This window comes from Mustela nivalis (assembly GCF_964662115.1).
Source record: "Mustela nivalis genome assembly, chromosome: 15".
Taxonomy (NCBI): Eukaryota; Metazoa; Chordata; class Mammalia; order Carnivora; family Mustelidae; genus Mustela; species Mustela nivalis.
Window position 1 is genome coordinate 26115585 of NC_139034.1, and position 15259 is coordinate 26130843.

Below are 15259 nucleotides of genomic sequence, written 5' to 3' on the forward strand. Positions count from 1 at the left end.
GCATATAGGTTTTTTTTTTAAGTTTTTTTTTTTAATTGCAATTAAACATAAAGATTTAGCTCACCATTTTGTCAAATTCCAATCCTATTACATGGGTAACCAACAAAACTCTAGATTCCCAGGAATATGTTAGAACTTTTCAAAGTCCTTTCTTGACATCTCATTGCACAATTTTCCTCCCTCCCTCCCTCCCTTCTTCCCTCCTTCTTCCCTTCCTAGCATTTTGATTAGCCTATTGTTTGCCCCACTTCCTGTTTAGCACTTCAGGCAGCCACAATGTTAACTAACAAAACTCTGGATTTTTTGGCTTGACATACTGCCAAAGCATTCCAGGCTTCTGAGTCATTTACCACTTTAGTTTCAGTACCAGCGTGTGTATGTATGTATGCATGTATGTATGTGTGGGTTTATGTGCCTGTGATAATTTCATACTTCCCTTCTTTTTTAAATTTAGCAATGTATTTAAAAGTATTTTTAGGGGGTGCCTGGGTGGCTCAGTGGGTTAAGCCTCTGCCTTGGCTCAGGCCATGGTCCCGGTCCTGGATTCCAGCTCCCGCATCCAGCGCTCTGCTCAGCATCAGCAGGGAGTCTGATTCCTTTTCTCTCTCTGCTTGCCTCTCTGCCAACTTATGATCTCTCCCTCTCTCTCTGTCAAATAAAGAAATAAAATCTTTTTTAAAGAGGTATTTTTAGAAGTAATGCCAGTGAAAATGGCAAAGCAGGGATCTCTAAAAATTCTTTCCTTTACAAAATAGCAAGAATGTTGGTGAAAATGGTCAGAATCCTCTTTTCCAGAACTCTGGAAATTAACCAAAGGCTTGCAGCAATTTGGGGGAGCATTTATTGAAGAATATACTATGGATTTTGATGAGAACAGAGAACTTTGTGGTGTTCTATCTTGAGCCATTCGAATTACACTCTCCCCAGCTCCATGGTAGCCTTGAAGACCAGCGTCTTTCAATCATGGTGAAAACCAGTCTTCTGGGTGCCGATGGAAGGGACAGAAGAGGGTTAGAGCTATTCAAAGGTCTGTTCCCAGAGAAATGTCATTATTTGACCTATCTAGTGGGTCCCTGCAAGAGCCCACTCACAAGATTGTCTTTATGTGGCCTGACTTGGAGCTTACCCAGCCTTTGCTCTGGGGACATTTGTTGAAATCAGTGAATCAGAGACCACTGTTGAACATCATGATTGCCTAAGGTATATATAATAGTTGAGGCAAAAGAAAAAGTTGTGTAATGAGATATCCGTAGAGAGTTTGTAAAGCTGCAGCATATTCCTGGGACTCTAGAAGGCCACCTGCACCTCTAAGGCTGTACACGTGTCCAGGACTTTGCCTACTTGAAACCTTTAGGTCTTTTCAGGTCTTTCTTATCCCTGGCCAAGGTTCTTGTGCCCTGCACAGGTGTAGGTTATGGTGGATCTGTAACCTGCCTGGCTGTGTGGAAAGCATGCTCAAACAGTACATGAAACTTCTTGTGTCTATGGAGAGACTTAGTGCTTCCCAGGCATCTGAGGGAATCTGTACATTTATTAGCTGACCATTATGCTAATCAAGCTGACTTCAGTGGCCACACTTTATAAAGAATAGAGACTTTACAGAATTTTGAATTAGAAGTTTCTAGTCAGAATTCAGAAAAGTCACGACACGAACAACAATGAACCCTGGGAAAGGGAAAAATCAGTGATTTGCCGTTATTTTAAAAGTCCAGTTTTCAATAAAATATTAGGACCTGAGAAGAAACAAATATTGGGACCTTCGAAAGAGTTTCTTAGTCTTTTTATGATCCTCTTATGGGACACAGGGAGTTTAGAAGGGCTAAGGTTGTCTTCTTGCCTTTCCCTTAGGGAACACAAGGCTCTGGTAAAATAATTTCTGTTTAGAGCAGTTCTTTCTCACAGAGAACAGAATGCTCTGGGCATATTTCAAAATGATCTAGTCTTGGGATCATCAACATGATACTGAAGTCAGTGACCATGTTTTATTCATTTTTGTATCTTGCCAAGAACTTGCAGAGATTTTTAATAAGTATGACCTTATTTTCTTTTCTGTAACTTCAGCTGTGACCATTTATTAGGCATCAGAACATGTACCAACACGGTATGTCAAACAGGTGTTTTTTATTCCTTCTTGTGGTAATTCTTATAATTTTCATACAGAAATTTCTGATGTTTCATCTGTATTTTTTAAATTTTTTTTCCATACTTGTTTTCCTTTCTTTGGCACTTGTATCCACCTCAGGTTTGCTCTACCAGGAAAATGGGAATATTTTAGATTTAAAATTAATATATTTTTTTAAAGATTTATTTATTTATTTGACAGACAGAGATCACAAGTAGGCAGAGAGGCAGGCAGAGAGAGAGGAGGAAGCAGGCTCCCTGCAGAGCAGGGAGCCTGATGCGGGGCTCCATCCCAGGACCTTGGGATCATGACCTGAGCCGAAGGCAGAGGCTTTAACCCACTGAGCCACCCAGGTGTCCCTAAAATTAATATTTGATTGCTTCCTCTCAATCCCATGAAATGATGCTTGCATAAATAATTTTTGCCGAGTCCTATATCAACCTTGCCTATTTTAGTCAAATTTAGGGTTATCCAGAAAACATTCAGCCCTCTGATTCATTCTCTTTCTTGCAAAATAAAAGGTATGAGACAATCTTCTGTGAGATTATTATCCTCAGATCTTTGATCTTGGTATTCCCCCATTTCCCATCTTTAAGGAGAACTGATTCTATTTTTAAGACCCTATAGCCTGGAACCAACTTCACGGTATACCCCACTCTACTACTACAAACTCAGGACCAACTGGAATCAGTGTGGAACGAAGTCCATTGTATTCCCCACTCTACTTCTATCTCAGAACTATCCGGAATGTGTTGTTTGGGGTTGCCATGGACACGGAACTCTTATTCTGCTACTGGCTTGTTCCAAGCAGCAGGTAAAGAGCTGGGGTGGAGGGCTCTCCAGACAAGGGTATTCTATACTCTACTTTCTATGTTGACTAACCTTGTCCTTCATCCTCACTGAGAGTAAAAAGAATATACTATTCTAGAGGGAGGGCTGGAGGATGGGGGAGGGTACAGGAAGGGGGTCTTTGTGGCCACAGACAGGAAGTTTTGCCTTGTGCTCAGCTGTGGGTGTAAGGGCCTGGTTAGCCATAGGAACTTACTTGTAAACCCCAGATATAGGGGCGGGCCAGGGTGGATGGAGACATCCAATCAGTGGGGCATGCATATATTTACTGCGGTGGGTTGAAATCCCATTGGCCACCTCGCTACTATAAAGGTTAGTCTGTGAGGCTGGGCGGTGGCATAGTAGGAGTACTAGGAGGAGTTAGAATAGCTGTTAGGGAGAGCCCCTAGAGCCGGTAGATGGGAGAGCCGTCAGGATAGCTCCGGTAGTGAGAGTTGATGGGAACCGCGCCGCCCCTACCGCCCTGCACGGTTTCGCCGCTCAGAGCCGCGGCTCTGGGAAGCAGCGCCACGGCGAACAGCCTTGCCACCACCGAGCTGCGGCCCCAACGCGAGGGGCCTCGCTGTCTTGAACCGCGGCCCCGCCGCAAGGGGCCTCGCCGTCCCGAGCCGCGGCCGTCGGTGCAGCATCGCGGCGAACGGCCTAGCCTCCAGCAGCCTCGCCGTCCGGAGTGCCCTCGCCGTCCCTAGCCGCAGCCCCGCCTTCCCAGCAGCCGCCCGGAACCGCAGCCCCGCAGCGAGGGGCCTCGCCGTCCCGAGCCGCGGCCCTTGGCTGTAGCACCGCGGCGAATGGCCTAGCCTCCAGCAGCCTCGCCGTCCGGAGTGGCCTCGCAGTCCGGAGCGGCCTTGCCGACCCGAGCGGCCTCGCCCACCGGAGCGGCCTAGGCGAGCGGCCGCGGCCTCGCCGACCCGAGCCGCCTCGCCGACCCGAGCCGCCTCGCCGACCCGAGCCGCCTCGCCGACCCGAGCCGCCTCGCCGACCCGAGCCGCCTCGCCGACCCGAGCCGCCTCGCCGACCCGAGCCGCCTCGCCGACCCGAGCCGGGGCCCCGCCTCCCAGGCCCCGCCTCCCCAGCCTCGGCCCCGCCTCGAGGGGCCTTGCTGCTGGGAACCAAGGCCTTGCCGGGAGGGGCCTCGCAGCCGGGATTGGCGGCTGTCGGCTGCGGCGCCTCAGGAACCGGCTAGCCGCCAGCAGCCTCACCGACCCGAGCGGCCTTGCCACCCCCAGCCACGGCCTTCTCACTCTCAGGGAACCAGAGGTGGAGGGACTGTGGGGTGAGGGTGTATGGATGGGGTTATGGGGTGCACTAGGTCAGTATAGGACCAAATAGCAGTAACCTCGTTGCTGGCCAGGAATTGGGACAAGATTTGACTTAATGGGCTTGGTTTGGGGAAATAAAAAAGGAAAAGAAGTTAAAGGCATCATCCTGGAAGGCAGGAAGAAAGACCCCTGCTATTAGTATCTCTAGTAATGTTTGCTCCTGTTTAGGAAAATTTGTTGTCAAGTGACAAGATCCTAGTCTTTCTGTGTCTACCACCCTTTGAGTGGTGGCCCCTGGAAAGCAGCCCTGCCTGCGGGTAAGCAGATCCGAGCTTTGCAGGGTAGGAGTATCCTTAAATATGCGGGTCTGCCTTGGTCCACCCCTTCCTGGCCACCTCTGGAACAGAATGGAGCAACCTCAGAGCTTTGGGATTCCTACTCTCACTGCCCATGAGGTGCTATCTCTTGCAGGTACGGAATTACAGGTGGTTGGCCCTCACACCTAAACTCATCATCAACATTTATGCCCAAATTGACCTATTTATGAAAATATTTTTCATTCGTTTTCATTTTTTTCTCCTTGTCCAGAATTTAGGCCTTGTGGCACATTTCAGGCTGCCTCCTTGATAACTTGGATTGCCACGATAATTTGGCAATATCTTATTCTCCAGTGACTTCTAGTTTCCTTGCATGACACAGATTGTTCTGTGCAATGTTGAAGGATGCATCTTTGCTTTCCCACTCTTTGATTTATGCTACAGAATATTTTAGGATGGAAAGATCACAAATCCCTATGATAATATAAAATTGGTTTGAAATGAGTTTGTTTCCCTTACTGGGTCCTATGTAGCAAGAGAACAATCTTTAAAGTGTCCTGTCTTTGAATTAAATTTACTGTACATTCAAAAAACTTTTCTTCTATTTCTCAACCCAGAATAAAATACTGAGGGGAAAATACAAAATGCACATTTCATGGATTGATAAAATTGTACAGGATTGTAGATTTTATAAGTGTGTGGATTCAAGACTTTAGAAATGCTGGTCCATTTCTAATAAGTTCTGTGTATGACTTTCTAATTGGGCAAATATGTGTTTTAAAAATACTGAATTTAATATGTGCCTTTCCTTTTTTTTAGAGTGTTTGTAGTTTAACCCCTAATTGGAATTAGGAAGATTAATCCCAGACATGCAGAGATTAAAGAACAACCATTTACATATCTCATTGAAGAATCCAAAAAATAAGTAAGTGATAAGCCTTAAATTTACTAAATGTTAAGGATAATTCTCAGCCTTGGTTAATAGAATAGGGAATACATGTATACTTTCTTTCATGATTAATGTAAACTGCATATAAATGAAATTTGGCAAACTCACAATTTAAAGATCTTGTTTTATGCTTATAATTGATTTAAAATACTACAGCTTAGGCAGGATGCCAGTGATAATATGTATGTGGTAGCCACAGTCACCTTCTCTAAAATTTAAATTCAATTTAATTAACATACAGTATAGTATTGGTTTCAGAGGTAGAATTTAGTGATTCATCAGTTTCAAAATAACATCTAGTGTTCATTCCATTGACTTCCGTCATTAATGCCCATCTCCCAGCTACCCCATCCCCCTGTCTACCTTATCCCTTGACCTACCTCCCATCCAGCAACCCTCAGTTTGTTTCCTAGAGTTAAGAGTCTCTTATGATTGGTGTCCCTCTCTGATTTCATCTAATTTTTTCCTTCCCTTCGCCTATGTTCATCTGTTTTGTTTCTTAATTTCCACATAGGAGTGAAATCATATGATAATTTTTTTTTGGGGGGGGGTAGACTTATTTTACTTAGCATAATACCCTCCAGTTCCATCCATGTCATTGCAAACAGCAAGATTCCATTCCTTTTAGTGGCTGAGTAATATTCCATTGTATACATATACACCACCTCTTCTTTATCCATTTGTTGTTGGACATCTGGGATCTTTCCATAGTTGGGCTACTGTGGACTTAGGTGCTATAAACACTGGGGTGCACATACTCCTTCCAGTCATTATGTTTGTATCCTTGGGTAAATACCTACTAGTGCAATGGCTGGGTCATAGGGTAGTTCTATTTTAAACATTTTGAGGATCCTCCATACTGTTTTCCAGAGTGCCTGCACCAGTTTGCATTTCCACCACCAGTATAAGAGGGTTCCCTTTTCTCTGCATCTTCGCCAACTTCTATTCTTTCCAGAGTTGCTAATTTTAGCCAGTCTGACTGGTGTAAGGTGGTATCTCATTCTGGTTTGATTTGCATTTTCCTGATGCTGGGCGGCGTTCTGCATTTTTTCATGTGTCTGTTCTCCATTTGTATGTCTTCTTTGGAGAAATGTCTGTTCATGTCTTCTGCCCATTCCTTGACCAGATTTTTTGTTTTTTGTTTTTGTTTTTTTGGTGTTGAGGTTGATAAGTTCTTTGTAGATTTTGGATACTAGCCCTTAACTGATAAGACATTTGCAAATATCTTCTCCCATTCTGGAGGTTGCTTTTAGTTTTGTTGACGGTTTTCTTTGCTGAGTCACAGCCACTTTTAGCTTCTCTGAGACACCTGGGTGCCCTATTAGGGCTGCTCTGTCCTTTCTGGGGAGGTGACCATTTGAGATGGCCACTACAAGGGCTTTAGTTGTCCTGTCTCAATCAATATGTGAAACACTGTTATTTACCCTAGGGAAGGTCACAGATTTTTATTAGTGAGGAGTGGCTTGCAAATCAGCATGATAGATGTTAGAGACCTATGACTACTCAAGATCTGTGAATTGGTTAAAACAAATAGTAATAGTTACCTTTGCAAGAGTTGTAATGAGGACCAATTGAAATATCTGTGAAACATCAGGACAATGCCTGGCACTTTATAAATACCACTTAAATGTTTATGAGATGAAATATCACTTAAAATCTTTAATTTTAAGAAATTTATTTTTCAGGTTTTTTTCTTAGATATCTATAATCCAAGTGTTGATCTGTTTCTATCCTTTGTATCAACTGGCTTTTCTTTTGTATGTTCTATTTTTTTCCTACTATTTTCTTGGAGAGTGTCTCAACCTTGTCTTCCAACTCCAGATTAATTTGCTTAATTTGCTTTTCATATGTATGTATGAATACTATGTATCCCATGAAATGATTCTTTATTTCAACAATTGGACTTTTAAGTTTAAGATACCCTCTTTTGTGTGTGTGTGTGTGTGTGTGTAGAAGTTCCTTTTAATGAGCGTATAAGCAGAGGGTAGAATCCTGGCCTTACAGTAAAAAAATGTCATTCGCTGTATGCCTGCAGGTGTTTAACTAGACCTTTCCTGGTCTCAGTCTTTTGTTTTTGTTTTTGTTTATTTTTAGTTTCAGAAGTAGAATTTCATGATTTATCAGGTTTTAACACCCAGTGCTCATTGCATCAAGTGCCTTCCTTGATGCCCATCCTGCAATTCTCCCTTCCCTCCACCCACCTCCCTTCCCAAAACCCTCAGTTTATTTATTCGAGCTCAGCATCTCTTAAGGTTTGCTTCCCTCTCAATTTTCATCTTATTTTTCCTTCCCTTCCCCCTACTTTGTTTCTTAAATTCCACATGTGAGTGAAATCATATGGTATTTGTCTTTCTCTGACTGACTTATTTTGCTTAGGTTTTTCCTTAAGATTTCTTATTCTCATTTCACTTACTATCCTCTTCCCTTGTACCTTTAAAAGGGTATTTCTTTTCATTTTTTTAAAAGATTTTATTTATTTATTTGACAGAGAGAGATCACAAGTAGGCAGAGAGACAGGCAGAGAGAGAGGGGGAAGCAGGCTCCCTGCCAAGCAGAGAGCCCGATGTGTGGGGCTCGATCCCAGGACCCTGGGATCATGACCTGAGCTGAAGGCAGAGGCTGAACCCACTGAGCCACCCAGGTACCCTTTAACGGTATTTTAATGCATACTTAAAATGTTGGTCTGTATGGTCCAATGGTTCTGTTTCAGATGGTATGTGTTGTTCAGTTTGTTGTATTTTGTTTTCAGTGATTATACTCCTTAGGTATCTAATTATTTTGATTTGTGATCTTACATTCCTTGTGGCCATTGACCCCTTGTCTGGTAACTTGTATTAGGGAAGGGCTAATGATTGGCTTGGGACAATTTTAGTCTGTAGCTATTCTTAAAGCATAATTATTAATAGCATGTCTGTTCCACTTTCAGAAGTATCCTCTGTTGGATGAGGTAATACAAGTCATCCTTGTTCAAAGCTGGGGCCTAAGGTTTATCTTTCTCAGTATATTTAACATGAGGGCAATAGCCGGGGGACAGAGAGTCTGCAGAACAGTGAAACACTGTGACCCAGGTAATTTCTGTAGCCAGAAAAGGTCCTGGACAAAGGCAGCATTGGAGAAGGTAATGTTCTAGGTTGTTCACCTTGGCCTTGGAGGTAGGAGAGAGGTAAAAGCCCAAGGATTGCTCTTCAGCCTTTCCCTGCTTTTATTAACTAACCTAAAGTTACCCAAATTTTATTCTAATTACTTCTGGGTAGTTGCTACTAAGAATGGTAGTGACTATCTCTGGGGAAAGGCAAGAACAGAACTTAAAATTTTCCCTTCCACTCAGCCACTCATGACTGCCCATAGCAGTCTTTTCCTGTCTGCTAGTTAAGGGACAGCTGTATCTCCTTGGAGACTCATAGGGTTTGTGGTATTGTTAGTTTTTTAAATCTATACTTTAGTTTAATTTCTGTAGTTTTGGAGGAAGAGTATCCTATGGATAGGAATCCAAAATTTCCCAGGAAATTATGGGAATGTAGTGCTTTGGAAATCTTGAAGTGTTTTTGAAACTTAAATATTATCTGTTTATGTTGTTGTCACTGATTTTTTTTTTTATATTTGTCACATTGGTATTTTTGATACAACATTTGGTGAGGAGGGCAGGCGGCCTAAAAACTTGTAATGTTTGTGAGATGATGAACTTCAGCATGAGTTTATGAAGTAGACACATGCAAAGTGCATTTTCAGTGTGTCTTATTTTACAGGTGACGAAGTTAAACTGTAGAGAGATTACGTTATCCAACCCAGTGGTTTGGTGGCAGGAAGTCTTGACTTTGGATAACTTATCCAGATACCTCTTTGTGATGATCTGAGAGAAAAATCATTCTGAACACTTGTTCTGTTTCCACTTCTGAAAAATCCTTTAAACATTCTTGTTTATTTCTTCTATACCAAATGATGGCCAGAGACTAGCCCTTGGCACTGGAATATTAATTGTTTTGGCAGTTCCTTTATTTCTGTGTCCTTTGCTACCTGTTACCTGGATCCACCTCCCTGTGCCCATGGTCAGATCATTCATATATCTCAACTTGATTCCAGAATGTATGAATGGTTGACCAAATGGAGTAGAAAGGTGGTATAATCACAAAAACTACACCTCCCTTAATTCCTTCTCTTCCCACTGAACAAACAAAGAGCTGAGAGTCTGTCTCAGAGGTTCCATTGCTGTACCCTGAAACTTCCTGTTGTTTCTGTCATGTTTCCCCAGGATTTTATTTGTCATGTCCTAAAATTCTGTCAGGAAAAGGAACCTGATTGCTTTCCAAAATGTCTGATTTTAATTTTTATATGTTTTTTACTTTTTAACAGAGTTGTGGATTCTTTCTTAGTATCCTCTGATGGCAGCGATGCCAAGAGGTAAGTTGACTTGACTGATCTGAGTACCAAAAGGTAATAGAGAGCATTGGTAGCAGCAAGAGGTTTCCATAAAAGATTGTAAGCTTCTATAGGTAACTGTCTTTCTTTTGGGGTCTAAGTAGAAAAAAAAAAGTCATAAGAGCAAGACTTTCTACTTAAAGTTTGTTTGGGACCCTGAGTAATCAAAGCTCTTAGGAAACTCTCATAATGTCTGCGGTGAGATACTGCTAAAGTGGGCCAGGTGAAGAGAGGATCCTGTTATTTGAGCAAGAAGAGGTGGCAGTGGACAGGGTGCAGTGGATCTCTCCACATAAAAGAATGGAGCTGAGACCCTGGGTGGCTTAATCAGTTAAGTATTGCCTCCTCTGCTCCTCTGCCTCTCCCCCTTACTCCACATTGTCCCACTTATGCTCTCTCTGAGAAATAAATAAATAAAATCTTAAAAAATAAAAGAAAAAAGAATGGAGATAATAGACCTTGATCTGTCCCCTTTACTCCCCAGAGATTTGCAACCATCTAAAACTGGTGTCTTGGGTGCCTGGGAGGCTCAGTCATTAAGCATCTGCCTTTGGCTTAAGTCATGACCCCAGGGTCCTGGGATCGAGGCCCATATCAGGTTCCCTGCTCAGCAGAAAGCCTGCTTATTCCTCTCCTACCTCTCCCTGCTTGTGTTCCCTCTCTCTGTGTGTTTCTCTGTGAAATAAATAAATAAATAATCCTAGAATAAATAAAATAAAACTGGTGTCCCAAACGTAAACCCACCATTGTATTGGAGGAAGGCCCTGCCTCAAGTGTGCAGTTTTCTGAACCAAACTGAGGAACAGAAAATACTTACATGACACATGAAGAATAAGGATATAGTGAAGGAACTTGATAATCAGGAAATAACCTGAAAGGCTATTTACCTACAAGCCAAGATTGTATTTTGAAGTAAATTCAAGTCAGTGCAGTTCCTTCGGAAAGTTGAGTTTAGCAGTAAAGAATTGCACTTATCTTGATATGTTAGGCTTTTCCGACAGAACTGAAATTTTTAATAAAATTATATAAAACCCCATTTCTTTTTTTTTTAAGGTCTGATGTTCATTTTTTTAAAAAATTCTTTTCAGCGTAACAGTATTCATTGTTTTTGCACCACAACCAGTGCTCCATGCAATCAGTGCCCTCCTTAATACCCACCACCGGGCTCACCTAACCTCCCACCCCCTGCCCCTTCAATACCCTCAGGTTGTTTTTCAGAGTCCATCATCTCTCATGGTTCACCTCCCCCTCCAATTTCCCTCAACTCCCTTCTCCTCTCCATCTCCCCATGTCCTCCAGTTATTTGCAATGCTCCACCAATAAGTGAAACCATATGATTATTGACTCTCTGCTTGACTTATTTCACTCAGCATAATCTCTTTCAGTCCCGTCCATGTTGCTATAAAAGTTGGGTATTCATCCTTTCTGATGGAGGCATAATACTCCATAGTGTATATGGACCACATCTTCCTTATGCATTCGTCCATTGAAGGGTGTCTTGGTTCTTTCCACAGTTTGGTGACTGGGGCCACTACTGCTATGAACATTGGGGTACAGATGGCCCTTCTTTTCCCTACATCTGTATCTTTGTGGTAAATACCCAGTAGTGCAATTGCAGGATCATAGGGAAGCTCTATTTTTATTTTCTTGAGGAATCTCCAGACTGTTTTCTAAAGTGGCTGCACCAACTTGCATTCCCACCAATAGTGTTAGAGGGTTCCCCTTTTTCCACATCCTCTCCAAAACATGTTGTTTCCTGTCTTGCTAATTTTGGCCATTCTAACTGGTAAAAGGTGGTATCTCAATGTGGTTTTAACTTGAATCTCCCTAATGGCTAGTGATAATGAACATAAAACTGCATTTCTAAGGAAAATTGAAATATTGGTTTCCAAATAGCTAATTTACAAAGGTTTTTTTTTTGTTGTTGTTGTTTTGTTTTGTTTTTAGAATTCAAACAGTTTACCAATTGAAGACAACTTCTTCTTTTTTTTTTTTTAAAGATTTTTATTTATTTATTTGACAGACAGAGATCACAAGTAGGCAGAGAGGCAGGCAGAGAGAGAGGAGGAAGCAGGCTCCCCACTGAGCAGAGAGCTGGATGTGGGGCTCAATCCCAGGACTTTGGGATCATGACCCGAGCTGAAGGCAGAGGCTTTAATCCACTGAGCCACTCAGGCGCCCCTGAAGACAACTTCTAATAAGTCAGAAAAGTTTGGCTTTGATACAAAAGTTGGGTATTCATCCTTTCTGATGGAGACCTAATACTTCATTGTACATATGGACCACGTCTTCTTTATCCATTAAGTCCGTTGAAGGGCATCTTGGCTCTTTCCACAGTTTGGTGGTTGTGGCCCTTGCTGCTATGAATATTGGGGTGTTTGTATCAACATGGATGGGACTGGAAGAGATTATGCTGAGTGAAATAAGTCAAGCAGAGAGGGTCAATTATCCTATGGTTTCACTTGTAGAACATAAGGAATAACATGGAGGACATTAGGAGAAGGAAAGGAAAAGTGAATTGGGGGAAATCAGAGGGGGAAACAAAGCATGAGAGACTGTGGACTCTGAGAAACAAACTGAGGGTTTTGGAGGGGAGGGGAGGGGAGTGCTAGGTGAGCCTGGTGGTGGGTATTAAGGAGGGCACATATTGCATGGAGCACTGGGTGTGGTGCATAAACAATGAATCTTGGAACACTGAAAAAATAAAGTTTAAAAAAAGTTTGGCTTTGAAGTCATTGGGGTCTGATCATAGATGTTTTTAATTCTTTAGAAATAATCTAAATGAATTCATATCTGGAATCTCTAATGAAGTCACCAATGCAGGATAAGGTGTATTGAAGGGGGTAGAGAAATTCAGTCCAGAGTATCCATGACAGTATAGAATCTTCTGGACAAGTATCTAAATTTTATTCTAAAAAGTTAGGATTTTCTGTGAGCTAACAAATCATGTTTAGCTAGCAAATCATGTTTACTGTAACTTTGAGATTTAATAAATTCTTGTTGATCAAATAAATTGGTCACATCACGGGTCCATGTAGGAAATCTCTGATAAGTTTTTCCATTTGTTGGTGTTTATAATAAGCTAGACCAACTCTTTAGCCACAGTGATAGTTATGAAAACCTTGATTTTTTCCTAATTCATGTGAGTAAATCATGTTGCAGTCTGGGGGGAGGAAGCTATAGATGGATCTCTTATTTTGGCGGAGGGAAAGTTTATTCTGAAGCAGGAATAAAATGGAAAGCTATGGAAAGATGTCAGTGTGGACAGGGAGGGTATATAATCTTTTTTAATTTTCAGAAAAGTACCATATTTTAAAGAAAATTTTTTCTGTTTATCACACTTAAATGATCTAGGTTGAAAATGTGACTAGATCTTAGAGAGTAATTTTATCAGTCTTTTAAAATAGAGAAATGTAGAATACTACTTAATCTTCAATTGTGTTCCTTTCTCATTTTTTTGCTGGATGTATTCTGATTCCCCATTTTGTTGGTTTTGTCCGAGTAGTGACTAACAGAATGTGAACACGTTTTGCTGATTAAATTTTTACTCATTGGAGTTCATTTGACTTGTATCTAAGTAACCTGACTAAGGGTACTTGCTATTGCTCTGAGCTGAAGGCATTTTTACTCAAGCCAAGGAAAGAATACATTTTAAAAATCACAGATATCTGAAAAGAAATAGTCATGGGACTTTTCTGCTTCTCTCCTGGCCAGTTATTCAGCTATTTAATGTCAGTGTTGGAGAATGAGCAGTGCTGAAGAAGAAATCAGCTGGTCACTGGTGGAATTCATTTGCTGTCTAGACAAAGATTATGTGGAAGATATAGGGCCAATTAATAACTACAAATACTTCTTCAAATTACCTGTAATTTTCTCTTAAATTTTTTTAAAATTCCAGTATAATTAGAAAATAATGTTAATAGTTTCATGTGTACATTATAGTGATTCAGCAATTCTATACATTACTCAGTGTTCATCATGATAAATGTATTCTTTAATCCTCTTCCCCTATTTCATCTGATCCCTCTCACCTGCCCCCAGGTAACCATCAGTTTATTCTCTATTTAAGGATCTCTTTTTTGCTTTGTATCTTTTTTACTTTGTTTGTTTGTTTTGCATCTTAAATTCCACTTGTAAGTGAAATCATAGTACATTTATCTTTCTCTGACTGACTTCACCTAGCATTATGCCCTCTAGATCCATCCATGTTGTTGCAAATGGCAAGATTTCATTCTTTTCTATAACTGAATAATATTCCATTTTCTGTTGGGTATATCCTCTCTCTTCTTTATCCATTCATCTATGGATGGACACTCGGGTTGTTTCCATACTTTGGTTATTGTAAATAATGCTGCAAAAAGCATAGGGGTTGCATATCTTATTGAATTAGTGTTTTCATATTCTTTGGGTAAATACCCAGTGTTGGAATTATTGGAACATATGGCAGTTCTATTTTTAATATTTTTTAAAGAAAGTGGATTTTTTTTTAAAAAAATATTCATTTATTTGACAGAGATCACAAGTAGGCAGAGAGGCAGGCAGAGAGAGAGGGGAAGGGAAGCAGGCTCCCTGCTGAGCAGAGAGCCTGATGAGGGGCTTGATCTGAGGGTCCTGGGATCATGATCTGAGCTGAAGGCAGAGGCTTTAACCCACTGAGCCACCCAGGAACCCCACTATTTTTAATTTTTTGAGGAACCTCCATACTGTTTTCCACAGTGGCTGTTCCAGTTTATATTCCCATCAATAGTGCATGAGGATTACATTTTTCTCCACATTCTTGCCAACATTTCTTGTTTCTTGATTTTAGCCATTCATTTTGACAGGTGTGAGGTAGTAGTATCTCATTGTAGTTTTGATTTGCATTTTCCTGATGATAAGTGATGTTGAGCATCTTTTCAAGTGTTTGTTGCCCATTTGTCTTCTTCAGAAAGATGTCAGGATTTTTGCCCATTTTTAATTAGATTATTTATTTTTAATAGTTTATTTTTGCTTTTGTTTCTCTTGCCTCAGGACGGATATTTAGAAAAATGTTGCTATGGCCAGTGTCAACAGAAATTATTGTCTTTATTTTCTTCTATGATTTTTGTAGTTTCCGGTCTCAAATTACTTACTTACTTACTTAATTAATTAATTAAACATAGTATTTGCTTTTTTAAATTTAAAATCAATTAGCCAACATATTCATCATTAGTTTTTGGTGTAATGTTTAATGATTCATTAGTTGCTTATAACACCCAGTGCTAATCCCACACCTGTGAGTTTATTTTTGTGAACTGTAGGAAAGTGGTCTAGTTTCATTGGACCTATTTTGCATGTCGCTGTTCAGTTTCCCCAGCACCATTTGAAG

General features: G+C 41.0%; 1 protein-coding gene across 1 annotated transcript in view; it reads left to right on the plus strand.

Moving 5' to 3' along the window:
- Positions 1 to 2954: 2954 nt before the first annotated feature.
- Positions 2955 to 15259, plus strand: part of LOC309849181 (phosphatidylinositol 3,4,5-trisphosphate 3-phosphatase TPTE2-like) — a gene marked incomplete at its 3' end in the record, with an annotated part of 56149 nt that continues 43844 nt past the window's right edge. Inside the window, exons 1-3 of the mRNA XM_082701507.1 lie at positions 2955 to 2971; positions 5367 to 5472; positions 9847 to 9894. Of these exons, the coding sequence (XP_082557633.1) occupies positions 5417 to 5472; positions 9847 to 9894 (104 nt within the window). The 5' untranslated portion in view covers positions 2955 to 2971; positions 5367 to 5416. The remainder of the gene's footprint in view (positions 2972 to 5366; positions 5473 to 9846; positions 9895 to 15259) is intronic.